The sequence below is a fragment of the Amphiprion ocellaris genome, chromosome 22, assembly GCF_022539595.1.
Source record: "Amphiprion ocellaris isolate individual 3 ecotype Okinawa chromosome 22, ASM2253959v1, whole genome shotgun sequence".
Classification (NCBI taxonomy): Eukaryota; Metazoa; Chordata; class Actinopteri; family Pomacentridae; genus Amphiprion; species Amphiprion ocellaris.
This window is the reverse complement of record NC_072787.1, coordinates 23,329,609-23,344,231: the sequence shown is the minus strand read 5'-3', so window position 1 is coordinate 23,344,231 and position 14,623 is coordinate 23,329,609. Positions and strand designations below refer to the sequence as shown.

Below are 14,623 nucleotides of genomic sequence, written 5' to 3'. Positions count from 1 at the left end.
ATTGGAAAAAAAAACTCTTTTAAATGCTTAATAATTAGCCACAAAATGACTGAAACAGGCTTGCTGTTTGGTTTGTTGTAATTAAAATTTGTCTGTTAATATTTTGTTAAAGCTTTGTTGAAACAGTCAAAAATGTATTTTTTTTTGCAAAAATTACCATATATTTGGACAAATGTTGGTTGAAAATGGCAAAAAAAAACCAAAAAAACAAAAATTTGTTATTGTTTTGCAGAAAGTAACCATTTTATGAATATATTTTTTACCAAAAGTTGTAATGGAGGAGAAAAAAGAAAAATGTTTTTGTTTAATTAAAAACAAACAAAAAAAGATATCATTTTGTTGCAGAAATTAGCCTTAAAAAGATATAAATGGAGAAAATAATAGTGTGTGATGTTAGGTGATGATAGGTTTGCAGACTGGAAAAACAAACCACTTTTCAACACTTAATAAGCCACAAATTTGGTTTGTTGGAATTAAAATTCATCTGTTAATGTTATTTTGACTAAACCTGGTTGAAACGGTCTGAAAAAGTGGATTTTTGCTCCATCAGAGAATTAAAAAAATCTATTTTTGAGAGAAAAATAACATCTAACACTGTGTATAAACGTGAAATTACCATCAGTTCACAATCATATTAGAAAAATGAGGAACTAATCTGATTTTTAAACAAAAAACATGAAAACACTTCAAACTTTAAACAGAAAACAAAATAAATCCAGTTTTTAAAGCGTTTGCTGATTATAACTTGACTTTCCTGTGTTTTCTTTTGCCTTTCTGACGTTATATTTGTAGAATCTGTGCATGTGTCCCGATCGCTGGGTGTGAATTTGGCTCGAGTTAAAGCCGCCTGCAAGGTCGTCGAGTTCCTGTGATGCTGCTGAATAGTTTTGGGACAACACATGGGTGAGTTTTTGTCCCGACTCCAACAGCAGCAGCAGCAGCAGCAGCACAACGCATTCACAACACTTTGACCTACATTCGTCCCCTGAAAAGAAAAGCCTGGAGCACTTTTAATCATTATTTTTAATACAGCAATATAATATCACTTTGATACATTAAAAGCATCTGTCAAGAAAAATATTCTGCAAATCTGGATTCACGATACATTCATATATTTTTCTTAAAATACAAAAAAAATGAAAATATGTCATCAGAGGATAAAAAAAGCAGCTTCGAAAAGCCGAAAATGGGCAAAGGAGGTTTTAAAAGCATGAAACAAACAAATAAAAGACTCGACCGGACAGAGCATGCTCACTGGACCGCTGTTAATCCATATTGGATATTAGTAGCGTGGAGGGAAAAGATCCTGAAAAGCACCTCGACGTTACACCTACACAAGGAAAAGAGAATAAAAACGGCCGCTTTGTGCAAGTACACACAGTGGTCCACGGACTGGGACTCGTTCCAGTGTTTTCATGACGAAACGTGGGTATTTATGAAGTCACACAACAAATAAATAAGTCATCTGCCTTTAAACTATCTTCAGATTTACTATAGTTCTCCAAATATATATATAAATATATATATATATATGTGTGTGTGTGTATGTCAACAGCGGAGTAGAAAAAGGCCTGGATGAGGGATAATAACACCTCGATAAGCAGGTTCCTTCATAGTTCAGGGAGGTTTTCATCACAGCAACATCAGGCGTCAAGGTTCACAAGGACTTCTGGAACAACAGTGTGGTTGCTTCGGTAACAGCGTTCATAATTTAGTGTTTTCAGCAAACAGAAGCCCAAAAAACAGTTTAAAAAAAGAATAACTGATGAAAAAAATGCAAAGAAACCTAATGAGGAGGGATTTTTGGTGCCAAATATTCTAATTTTAAATTGTGTGAATGCTGTTTTAAATTAAAGAATTTCGCCAAAACCTGACAAAAAAGTAGAAAAATACGGTTGCTTCAGTAAGAAATATTAATTTTGAAAACTAATTAAAGCCTTATTTGGTGAACAAACAGCTAAAACATTTTATTTTTATTTCATAGCTTCTTAATTATCTTAATTTTTGTCCCCTTGGAGCACAGTAAACTCCTTTTACACGCATTTTACACACATTTAAAAAATTTTCTTCACCACCTTTTATGAGAAAAATTAAGCCAACTGCATTAGCTAGCTAGTATCAGTTAAGCTACCCAACTAGCTAGCTAGCTTTCTAGCTTAACTGACACATTTAAAAATTTAAAAAATAAATATCAACCTTTTTAGCTAGCTAAGTAGCTGAAACTGACTTTTGTAATAAAATCTAATTCAAATCATTCACATAAAACTCATAATTGAATTCAAAAATAAACATTGTTAATTAAATTATTAAAATTAAGTGTAGAAGCAAATAAATAAATATAAAAATATTAAGCGTCATACTCTTCTTTTAAATTGTGTGAATGTTGTTTTAAATTAAAGAATTTCCCCAAAACCTGGCAGAAAAGTAGAACAATACGGGTGCTTAACTAAGAAATATTGATTTTGAAAACTAACTAAAGCCTTACCTGGTGAACGAACAGCTAAAACATTTTATTTTATAATTTCCTAATATTCTTAATTTTTGTCCTCTTGGAGCACAGTAAACTACTTTTCTGCGCATTTTTAAAATTTTCTTCACCACCTTTTATGAGAAAATCAAGACAACTGAGGTAGCTAGTGAATTAGCTAGCTAGTATCATTTAAGCTACCAAACTAGCTAGCTAGCTTTCTAGCTTAACTGACAGTTTTTTAAAATAAATATCAGCCTTTTTAGCTAGCTTAATAGCTGAAAGTAACTTTTGTAATAAAACTTAATTTAAATAATTCACATACTTTTAAACTAACTCTTTTAGCTACAAAAACTGTTCTAACAGAAGCTAAAACGTTTTAGCCACCAAGCTAATACTAACAAAATTAGTTCACCAACACCAGATTCTACGTTGTATCTTAATGACATTTTGTAAACGTGTTCACAAACTAAAACTCATAACTGAATTCATGAATAAATACTATGTTAATTAGATTATTAAAATTAAGTGTAGAAGCAAATATTAAGCGTAATACTTATTTTAACCGCCACGTAGTTGGTAAAACATCAGGCAGAAATTCAAAACTTCACTCATTTTTACTTGGTGGCTTAATGTTCACTGGCTTTTTATTCATTTTCTTATTTTTCCCCACACATTCATCTTATTTTTCATTTGATTCAAATCCTTGTCTGTGGTGTCCAGTCATTTTGGACAAACTTGGAATCATTTTGGACAAGTTTTAGTCTTTTTAGACATTTTTTAGTTTATCGTGGACAGTTTTTATTGAAATTTTGACAAGTTTTAAGGCATTTTGGACAATTTTAATCCATTGCAAACTAGACATCGGTTCTAGTTCTACAGTTGATGGACACATGGAGATTTTCCCAGTTTGGAGGTGAAGAGTTATCATGACATTTAAACCACAATAGCCACATTATTTAGGTAGAAATACACCAAAATCATCTTTTATATCATATCAGCTACCTAGCTGAAGCTAACATTTCTCACTAAATTGCACCAATTAGTGTGTGCAATGGAAATTGTGTTTAGTAGCTAAAGCGCTTTAGCCAGAAAGCTAACACTAATAAAGTTAGCTAGCTAGCTAGCTAGCATTACTTGGATTCGTACCATTATCTTCAAAACCATGTTGGGGATAAATCTTTTTTTTCTTAAGTTGTCCTTTACATTATGTGTTTAACTTTTATTTTTTGCACAATTTCACACAGAAAAATAAAAGTAGCATTTTCTAGCTAGAGAAAATGCTTTTGCTACTGTTACATGAAACATACATGTTATATTGTTTTTCTAGCTGAATTTTTATTAATAGCACACTATTAGTTGTATATCCTTTAACTGATGTCTTTTGGCTTGATTTTTACTGTGCCAGCAACATTTTATGAGTTTTCTGAAGAAACTTTATCTCAATTTTCAAACATTTTTAGACTTTAGAATGATCCAAAAAATGGACTACTACAGATGAAAATGATGATTTGCCGCTTTATGTCCCTCAGTCGACGTGTATTTACTGAAATAAACCGCACAAAGAAATCCTTGCTGTTGCCACAACAACCACAGTGTTGCTATGGAGACATCGACAAACACAAGCCTGAATGGATCCGTTAAAATCTTCTAGGTGCCACAGCTCATGCTTTTCCGTCACAATCCTGCGACGTCGATATTTTACACAAAACATCGTTTCTCAGCAAAAACAGACAAACCGTGTAAATACGCAGCAAAGGGGGAACACCGCAAACCCAAAGAGCATCTTCAGCGTCTCACAGGGAAGCGTCCAGCAGACAGAAGCAGGCGGTCGGTCGCAGCGCAACCTCCCGGATTTTCTGGATTTGATCGAAAGCAGTGGCGGTCCCTGCCTCACAGTGGATGTGGACTGTACAGTTAATACACCAGCCTGCCGTCCAGAGCGACGTCTCGCTTAAAAAGCCCAGAATCTCCAATCGGAATCCGGTGACCGTCGGGTTTCACTTGATTTTTGAAGAAAGACGACCATTCTTCTGCCCACGTCCTTCATAAAACCTGCTCACTACTCCTGCTTCACAACCAGAGGACAAGGAAACAGAGTCACTGGGGGGTTCTGGGGGTTTGTCGGTCATGGTTTGACCTCGGTGGCGGGTTCAGGACCGACTGGCGGCGGCTGGGCCAACGTGGAGAACCAGGAGGACATGGCCGACTTGGCGCTGGTCAACGCTCCTCCGACCGACTGACCTGAGAGACGACAACAAAGATTTTACTTTCAGAACAGGTTCTCTGTGGCGTTTTTATACGAATAAACATCAGTTTCTCTACGCAGATACCAAACTTTGCTTCCTCTGAGAGATGAGAAATACATTAAGGAGTATTTTTGATGAATTATCACAATTTTAAGCTTAGATTTGATGAAGTTTCCTGATAATTTCTTAGAATTTTGGCAACTCTTCAGACATCGTTTTTCAAAAATATGGATTTTTCTGTTTTTTTTACACAATCTGATGAGAGCAAAATGAAATATCACAATTTTAAGCATACATGTGGTGAAGTTTCCCCATAATTGTTGGAATTTTCTTAATGGATTTTTCAGTTTGTTACACAATCTGATTAGAGAAAAGTTATTATTTATTGGAAAACTTTTCAATAAAACATAGATTATAAAGTGATTTTGAAGAAATATTACAACTTCAAGCTTAGATTTTGTTAAGTTTCCCAATGGATAGTTCAAGAACTGTCAAAGTTGAACGTTTCTACAGTTTCTGGTTCTGAAAAATGGTGTAATTGTGCAGATTTTTAAAATATAACACGCCTTTCAAACCCACTTTCATGTTTTGGGGTTCAAACGGTTAAATCTTATTAATTGTAGACTGTTCTTTATATTTGAGTTACTTCAACAGATTTAACTTTTTGGGTTTGAATTTCTGTCTGAAAGTTTCCTTTTGGTTGAACTTTGTTACCGACTGCCTTCCCGGTCTGGACGACACTGCGGCTTGTCGTCATCATGGCGTTTCCGATCTTCTTCCCTCGTTCGCTGTTCTGCACCGAGCTGTGGAGACAAAAACAAAAAAAAAAGCTCAGAAACCAGTACAGTTCACCCTCCATGTCGCCACATTGCAGGAATTCCTCCTCTTTTCCAGGAAACAACTACACAAAAGCGTTGCTGCTAAATGTTGCGCCGACCTGCTAGAGGATTATGTAACCGGCCGAGCAGGTGGCGAATCCGATGGTCCGGTTTGACCCGAGAGCGGAAGCAGCGTTTCACAACAAATGGGCGGCTAAATGCGGCTTCATCCCAGTCCAGCCTTTCACGCGGATCCCTGCTGACCTGACATTCAGCAGGAATCTGGCTGCGGCATCATCTAGGCAGCGTTGCTAGAAAGACGACGGAGATACGAGTCGGCAGCTGCAGACGTCTGTCACTCACAGGACTCTAATGAGCCACCCGGTTCGTCTGAAAATAAACTTTCTGCCGCAGCCTTGATGGTGGCAAAAAGGAAATAAAACCACCAAGCTGACAGTATGGCTTTATAGAGGACTATTAGATTTAAAATTCAGCTCATTTAACCAAGTTTTTAGCTCATTTCAGCCACTTACGTGTTTTCCAGTAGTACTAGTATTATTTTATTCGTGCAGCTAATGTTGCATGAAACTAAACCTCAACAGCGATAATAAAAACCACAGAGCTCCAACAGTTAGACTATTTAATAATTAACCTACTGTTCTGATCATCAATTCATCAGTTTGATAACTGTTTTTTATTTCATTTAACCTTTATTCCCCGCGTGATGACTTTGAAGAGTGTAAAAATTACAGAGAAGACATTACCTGCAAACTGTAAATTAGTAAAACTGTAAATTTAAAATAATTTCTAGACCATGACAAGTTGTTTTGATAATAAAGTAAAATACTATATGGCTCATTGTTTTTTTGTCCTTTTGTGTCTCATTTTTGTAATATTTTGTCTCGTTTCTGTCGTTTTGTTTCTCATTTTGTCGTTTTGTGTTTCCTTTTTGTCTCGCTTGTGTTTTTTGTCTGATTTTTGTCATTTTGTGTTTTGCTTTATGCATTGTTTTGTGAATAATTTTTGTCATTTTGTTGTCTTGCTTGTGTCGTTTGTTCATTATAAATCTGGAAAGTAAATATAATTTTCTTTTTTTTTATAAATCACCAAAGTGACACTATTTTAGAGCCCAAAACTGAAATAATCTGCAGTTTTTCAGCTCTCCGAAAGTCCTTCATTTGGGAGAATTAACCAAATCTCAGCTCAAATTTGAGATTTTTGTTCAAATATCACTCAGTTCTACAGATCTTATTTAAACTTGCACCAAAAATAAAATGTAAAAAACAAAATATTCTGCTTTCAGTGCACCAAGAAAGGCACAAGTGCAGAGAGGAGGCAAATATAAAGACAAGTTAAAAATTAGAAAAAATGAAATGAATGAAAAAAAATGTTGCGCATGTTGATTCCAGTTTTTTTTTTCTTTTTTAAAATAATCTCAGAAAATCAACCTTTTAAAAATTATTTATGGTATTAGTTTTACAAAAAAAAAAACTAAAATATGAGTGAGTGCTTTTCTTGTTTTTGTTTTGTAGTGCTTCCATCATATGTTAGAATTGGTTACAAAACACTCATTAACTTGATTAAGGACAATTTAGTGCAAAATAATGCAAAAAACCCCACCTAAAATCACGTTTTCCTCGCTATACAGTGAGTGTGTCGTACCGTTGTAGTGGAAAAATGCTGATAAATTTCAATGTATTTATGGGAAATTCAGGTGAAATAATGCAAAGTCGCCACCCGGCTTCCCAACAGCAGCATTTCTGTCTCCGTCCTTTGAGGCTGACCCAAATAAACAGCTCCTTATGCAGCTACAATAAAAGAAGATCTTCTAACGGCGAGCGTCCGCCTGCAGGACGTCACGTGACTCCACTTCCTGCTGAACGCCGCTGCCGGCTGCTCTTTGTCCTGACGACGGAGGAGCATGAAAAGAGGGTCGTTCTTGTGTTTCCATTCAGGAGGAAGCCAAGCGTGGCGACTTTTTCTTCTCTGTGACAGGTCTGCAACCATTTCACCTGAATTTACCGTAAATACGTTTAAATTTATCAACATTTTTCCACTGCTGCAGTACGACACGCTCACTGTACAGTGAGAAAAACATGATTTTAGGTGGTGTTTTATTTCATCATTTTTGCACTAAACTGGTTAAAGTGTTTTCTTTCACCATTTAAATCAGGGGTGCCAAACATGCGGCCCTCCAGAGGGTCCAATCCGGCCCGTGAGACGATTTTACAAAGAGTAAAAATTACAGAGAAGACATTAACTGCAGATTGTAAATTTGTAAAACTATAGATTTAAAATAATTTCTAGACCTTGAAAAGTTGTTTGATCATGATGTAAAATACTATATGGCTCATTGCTGTTTTGTCATTGTCTCATTTTTGTAATATTTTGTCTTGTTTTTGTTGTTTCTTTGTCAGACATTTGTTGTTTGTCTCATGTTTTTGCCATTTTGTTTCTCATTTTGTCGTTTTGTGTTTCCTTTTTGTCTCGCTTGTCTTTTTTTGTTTTTTTTTTGTCATTTTGTGTTTTGCTTTATTCACTGTTTTTGTGGTTTTGTGTTTTTTTTTCTAGCTTGTGCTGTTAGTCTGTTTTTTTGTCATTTTATTTCTCATTTGTCATTTTTTTGTCTCATTTTTGTCGTCTGCCCATTTTTTCACTTTCTTTTTTGTCTATTTTTTCTTTTTTGTTTTGTGTTGTTTGTCTCATTTGTTTATTGCACTTTTAAACAATTTATTGTAGTAGTTAAGAAACAAGTCAATACATATTATTAAAACTTGGGATATCAGGGTTATATTGATGTAAATAAAATAAAAATACTCCAAAAAAATTGCACTACAGTATGTAAAAATGTAAGAATATGTCCTGGTGGACTTGCACAATGGTAGGTCTAAAGGGTTAATGTTGTTCATGAGTGTTTCCTATAACCACATGATGGAAGCACTACAAAACAAAAATAATTTAAACGCTGAACATTATAGTAGCATCCAGCATTAATTCTAAGGATTTTTGAATAAAATATCTTAAATCATTCGAACCTCAAGCAGTTTGTGGGCATTTTTTATTTTCTCCTCCTTGCTTTTTTGCGATTTTGTTGGGGGTTTTTTTTGCATTATTTTGCACTAAATTGGACTTAAATTTGTTTAACCATCTCTAACATGACAAGTGGGCCACATCAATCCGGTCCACGTCTGCCCCACTGACCCCAGATTCCCCCCCATCGGGTCTCAAGTTGCAGGAAAACAGCTCTGTGTTTAGTGTTTAAAATGAAGAAATGCCCAGCGTCCAGTGCAGCCAATCCAACCCTCCTGTGCAGCGTGTTTGTGTTTGTTTATTGAGGCATTTCACAAGCGCCGCTGTCACCGAACACCCGGAGGTAAAGTGAGAGCTTTGTGGGATCGCGGCCAAGCAGATCCGCCCGAGTTCCCACCGTAGAGCTAAGTTAAGGTCGGGGTGTTTTCGGAGGGGCGGCGTTTATCTGAAGCGTAACGCGAGAAGCGACGCTCCAGCTGTGTGGCCGGAGTCGCCTTTCAATCCGCGGAATGAAACCGAAGTCTCCGGCTCCGTTTTTGAGAATGAAACCGGCTTCATAATTAATGTGGAGACCACCGAGCCGCTATATCCATCCACAAACACGGCGTGAGGTAACACCCCGGAGCACGTGGCGTTCATCAAGTATTCACAGCTGGCCGTTGGGCTGCACCGAGCCCCACCAGCTCTGGAAATTTAATCATCGCCGGGCTAAAAAGAGAGACGGCGCTTTGACATCAGCTTTTAAAAACTTGACAACACGCTGCCGTTATTCAGAGGAAGAGCCGAGGTGTCAGTCTCACATGGAAAGAATGGATTTATTCTTATTTTCTGTTCAGTTTAGTCATTTTCAATACAATCCAAAACATAATTTGTGCTCTTAGTTTATTTCTACATCTCCAGTTGACCCTTTGAACCCCAAAAGTCACCAGTGGGTTTGAAATGTATGTTATTTTTAATTTACACTATTGATATTACTTTTGGAATGGTGATGAAAATGGTTATATAGTTATCAAAGTTTAGAATTCTATTTATTTTCTATCAGTTTCAACTTTGTTTCTGTTTTCCACCATTTTCTAGCTTGTTTTTTGGTTTAATCAAAATGTAAATACACACTGGATGCCATAAATTTGAAGTTCTGCTGTAAGCTTTTAATTTCTCTAAAAATAAGAGCTGTATTCTATTTTTTTTTTTGCTGATCCTGATGCTGTTGTTTCTTCTCGAGACCACTAGAGGGCAGCAGCACACACGTTTTAAACTGTACCAGTTGATTTGCAGCAAAATAACTGACAAACATCTCCGCGGTTCAAAATGTTTTACAAGCTGTCGTTGCATTCTCCACTACAATCAGGCAAACAGTCAGAGATAAAAGCAGAGAAAATGACAGAAAACTCACTGGGAGAGTCGTAGTTTGACATCAGCGACACTGTACTGGCCCTGAAACGGGTGGCTGCAACAGAAAAAACAAAATTATGAGTACAAGTTTCAGGCAAATGCTCCTCTTAAGGCTCAAAAGCGAAATAACAAAAGATGCGATAACTACTGCAACATGAATGGTGATTTAAAATGGAAATTCTGGTCAGTTCCACTGCGATCACTGCTCGTTTGTGACTCTATTCATAGCAATATCATTTTTACTCACTTGATTTGCATTGATTTCTTTGTTTTTGCCTCAATTTTAGCTTCTTTCTCCCTTAAAATTTGGTTTACACTTTTTTTAACCTATTTAAACGAGTATTTCTGGTATTTTGTGCTTGTAGAGATTGTCTTCTTGTCTAAAGTAAATACAATCACGTAAATCTGAACCCTCAAAACTTTGTATTTTCACATCTAAATGAGTCTTTTTGCAGCTTTTGCCCGTTTTACAGTTACATGCATTCCTTTTTGTTAATCTGAATGTGTCGGATCCAGGTCACTTTTCCATTAAAGTTGTTGTCAATGAACAGACATAAATGTAAAGCAGCAGTAATTTGAGAATATATCCTTCGTGGAGTGATTTGGGGAAGATACTTTCCACATTTCAGCTCCAATACTGGTCCAAAATCCTCCACAGACAGAACCAAAGACACAAAATACCTTTATTTTGAACTTTGTTCTACAATTTTAGATATATTATAAACTGAAATGCCCATAAAAACAATGTTATTGCAATTAAAACAGTCCGTAACAAGCAAGATTAATGAGATTCCAATAATAAAGGTACATTTCCACTAAACGTTACCAGGAGTTGATGTTTAGTTTGTTGCTTCCAGTTGTTTAGAAATATTTCCTCTGAGTTTATTAAATAACTGCAGCATCAGGATCCATTTGAGTCTCCAAAGTGAGAGTTTTATGCATTTTCACATTTTTTAAAACAACAGCAGTAACTTCAGTCGTTACTTATGATCATAAATGATCCCCCACATGGAGACAGGATCGATCAGATGCTGTGAGATCATGTATTTTTCTTGGCAAAACAACTTTAGCAGACTGAATAAGCAGCATCTATTGTCTAAAAAGGGCTTAATAAAATCCACACGAATAACAAATGTGTTCAAACAAATTGCAAAACGTTTCATAATATTAAAATAAACAGGTGTGTGCCCTGTGTTTTGCAACTTGCCTGGAGTCTTTGCAAAGTCTTCGACATGTAAATCTGATAATTTGAGGTATTATTATTACTGCTATGCAATTGGTTGGTTGACTGTTTATATTCGACCTACCCCGGAGTGATGGCGGTCATGGCGGGGTGCTTGTTGCTGTACCAGACCCGGTAGTTGTGGCTGATCTTCCACGCCGTGACGAAAGGGGCCCCGTAATCGGCCAGCAGCCTCTCGTTATCTGAGCACAGGAAGTAGAGGCGATTAGCAGCATAACTGGATTTAACAGAGTCAATTATGTGATGATTGTCATGTGCAGCTGCAATCATTATTAGTAGAGCTAATGAGCGTTAATTTGTCACTGATGGATGAAGAAGTCATGCTATTTATTCAATATATTCTATTTATATAATCAGTCGCTGCACTTGAGTGTCCTGGAACAACATCTACAAATTATGCAAGTACTTCAAGCAGTTGCTGAGGGGTTTTTGGCCATTTTTTCACCGCAATATAAAGTCATGCACCTCTATGGAAAAAAAACAACCATGATTAGAAGTAGAAAGAACTCAGAAATGACACAATGTCAAAGTTATGAGGGCATAAATCTGAAAAAGTTGAATTTCTTTGATTATTAATTTTACAGAAATTGATTTTTAAAAAAAGTCCCCACAGCAGTTACAAACACTGCAAAAATAATTGTGCCTCTACATTCATAATTTGTTTTTACACTTGTCTTCTATTCGATCTGAAGAAGCACTGCCTGCAGTTCAGCCGATTAGTCCTTGAATTTTTTTCACGTTTCTATCAGTCATAAATGAGTCACTTATGGCTTCAAAGTTGCGACAAGAAGCACATAATTTTTTGTTTTCTACAGAATCTGGTCGGAGCCAACTGTATATTTTTGACGATTTTTTAAATATGGCACATAGAATTAAGTGATTTTGATGAAATATCGTCATTTTAAGCGTAGATTTGGTTCCATTATTTACAAAAATAGCACATCATAGATAAAAAGTATAAAATGTAAAACATTTTTCAAAGTGCGCCGATGTGGCATCAACACTGGAAATAAAAATATTAGCTGCACATGCAGCAGATATTTTACCTTTAATTTGTTTATATACTTGTGTCCTATTTGATTTGAGGAAGCAATGCCTGCGGTTCAGCTGAATTGTCCTTGAATTTTCGTCACGTCACAATCAGTCACAGATGAGTGATTCATGGCTTCAAAGTTGTGACAGGAAGCACAGAATTGTTTGTTTTCTACAGAATCTGGTCAGAGCAAATTGTATATTTTTGGCAAATAAATAAATGAGACTAGTAAAATAAAATAATTCTAATGAAAAATCCCAATCTCAAGCAGATTTGGTTAAGTTTTTTGAAAGAACGTTACATCACAGATGAACAGTTTAACATGTAAAACATTTTTCCTAAGGTGCATATTTAGTGTCAACTGTGGAAATAAAAATATTAACTCTACATGCAAGAGATATTATACCTTTAATTTGTTTCTATACTTGTCTCCTATTTGCTCTGAGGAAACACTGCCTGCAGTTCAGCCCAGTGCTCCCTAAAGGCTTCACAGTTGCACCAAGAAGTGAAGAATTTTTTGCTTAAATAGTTAATTTTTGCTGAATTGTTAAATCAGACATGAAGGCGTCCAAACACGGTCCTAATCTCATGATTTTAAGCTTAAATGTGGTTAATGTTTGTAGGACAAGGACTGTAGGAAAGCTAAAAAATTACAATTATCAGTTTTTACAGTTTCTGGGTCTGACAAATGGTGTAGTTATGGCTGTTTTTTAAAATATGTAACGTGCTTTTCAAAGACAGTTAATTAGTTTTCTCCATTAATTTTGAATTTTTGCTCATTCTGTCTCATACAGATTTCGGTATTACTGAAATCAGCTGCCACACAGTGAATATTTAGTGACCTTTCCTTTAATATTTCATTTAGGACCCTTCTAAGTCACCGTTTTAGCTTGTTACGGTGCTCATTTGTACCTCTACATGTCTATAAAGTCGCCTCCCACCTTGCTGTAGTGCAGAGGACAGTAATGAGTGCAGGTAGAGGGTGAACTGGGCTCTGATCCACTCGTCTCCGCCCTCCCAGCCCGTCCCGTCCAGGAAGACGTCGTCGCGGTTCTCTGTCACGTGTTTGACCAGGTAGTCGGCGAAGCGCAGGTCCGCCGTCGTCAGGCTCAGGATCTTCCTCAGCTCGGGGTCCTGGATCTGGATGCGAGCTTCTTCCACCTGCGGCGCCGGAGACGAGACGTTCAGCAACAAAAACGGTCAATTAGAAGCAGGAATAAAACATCTCAAAACCGCAGGACTTACTTCGACGATGGCGTCGCTGAGGTGCCTCTGCTGGTGGAAGAGGATGTTGGTCGCCCCGGCAATAAAGCCTCGGACCGTGACGTCCGACAGGAGGTGATGCTGCTGCAGGGCCATGTAGGGTAGGCACAGGTAACCCTGGCAACAACAGGAGGCAAAGGTCACCGTGTTTACGACTGGAGGGATGCTTATTAGAGAAGAGACACAAACGCAGAAAAAGGAAGCCAAACTAATATCCTGCTGCAACCAAAACACACACACTGATTTTATTAGTAATTTATTAACCAATATTGATATTTTATGAACTAGTGTGTCCAAAAGTCTATCAGTCTCATTGGTTCTCATTTCATTTCAACACTGGTAGGTCATTTGAACACTGGAGAGACACATTAAGCAGAGTTCTGGGTGTTTTCCCGGCTTCAAAAACCCAGATGATTTTTCATGCACCAATCTGAGCCATTTTCTGCATCAATTAATGGTGGGAATGCCATTTATGGAAGCTCGTGATCTCAACCCCTGCAATTTAGCAAAAAGAGGAGCTCTCTCAGTGAAAAATCATGGCTATGCTCAAGATTTCAAAGGGGGCGTTGCATTAAAAACCCTTTCTGTTCAGTTTTATCCAAAGCAGGATCAGACAGACTAAAAGAACACAGCATCAGAAGATCAAGTTTTGTTCACCAAAAGATTAAAAAAAAGCAGCTTCATCACAGATACGGAATTCACTTAAGAACAGAAGACTCAAGTCTGGTCTCAGAGGACGAGCAGTATCCCTAAACCACTTCAAAAGAAGAAAATAATTCACTTGAAATCAGAGAAACACATGAAAAGTCCTAAACTAAGTGTTTGTAGTAAGACTGTAAAGCCTCATACTAATATTTATTGCATGTATTAAGAATGAGAACTGATTGGTATGAACTAAGACGGACTAACTTAATAATAAATGTAACACTTTAATTATCGATCCGTTCAATGGAATATAACATATAATATATATATAATATATCACATAGCTCTTAAAATATATCAAGAGAAGAAGGTTGAGCTGGTTTCATTGAGGTATTTGATAAATATGCAATACAAAATGGGTCAATTAGCCTTAGTTTCTCTTATGTTTTGTGATTATAGACGAGAAAACTTGCTTATTTTCAA

General features: G+C 36.5%; 2 protein-coding genes across 4 annotated transcripts in view; one reads left to right on the top strand and one right to left on the bottom strand.

Moving 5' to 3' along the window:
* Positions 1 to 14,623, top strand: part of kbtbd2 (kelch repeat and BTB (POZ) domain containing 2) — a 46,716-nt gene that overhangs the window by 20,132 nt on the left and 11,961 nt on the right. For all 3 annotated transcript variants that reach the window (XM_055006947.1, XM_023271042.3, XM_055006948.1), the window contains one exon: positions 793 to 903. The gene's annotated coding sequence lies outside the window, so the exon portion shown is untranslated. The remainder of the gene's footprint in view (positions 1 to 792; positions 904 to 14,623) is intronic.
* Positions 1,006 to 14,623, bottom strand: part of avl9 (AVL9 homolog (S. cerevisiase)) — a 29,271-nt gene continuing 15,653 nt past the window's right edge. Inside the window, exons 11-16 of the mRNA XM_023271021.3 lie at positions 13,478 to 13,612; positions 13,174 to 13,393; positions 11,264 to 11,381; positions 9,958 to 10,011; positions 5,431 to 5,519; positions 1,006 to 4,711 (exon numbers count right to left, since the gene is read on the bottom strand). Coding sequence (XP_023126789.2) covers positions 4,596 to 4,711; positions 5,431 to 5,519; positions 9,958 to 10,011; positions 11,264 to 11,381; positions 13,174 to 13,393; positions 13,478 to 13,612 — 732 coding nt within the window. The 3' untranslated portion in view covers positions 1,006 to 4,595. The remainder of the gene's footprint in view (positions 4,712 to 5,430; positions 5,520 to 9,957; positions 10,012 to 11,263; positions 11,382 to 13,173; positions 13,394 to 13,477; positions 13,613 to 14,623) is intronic.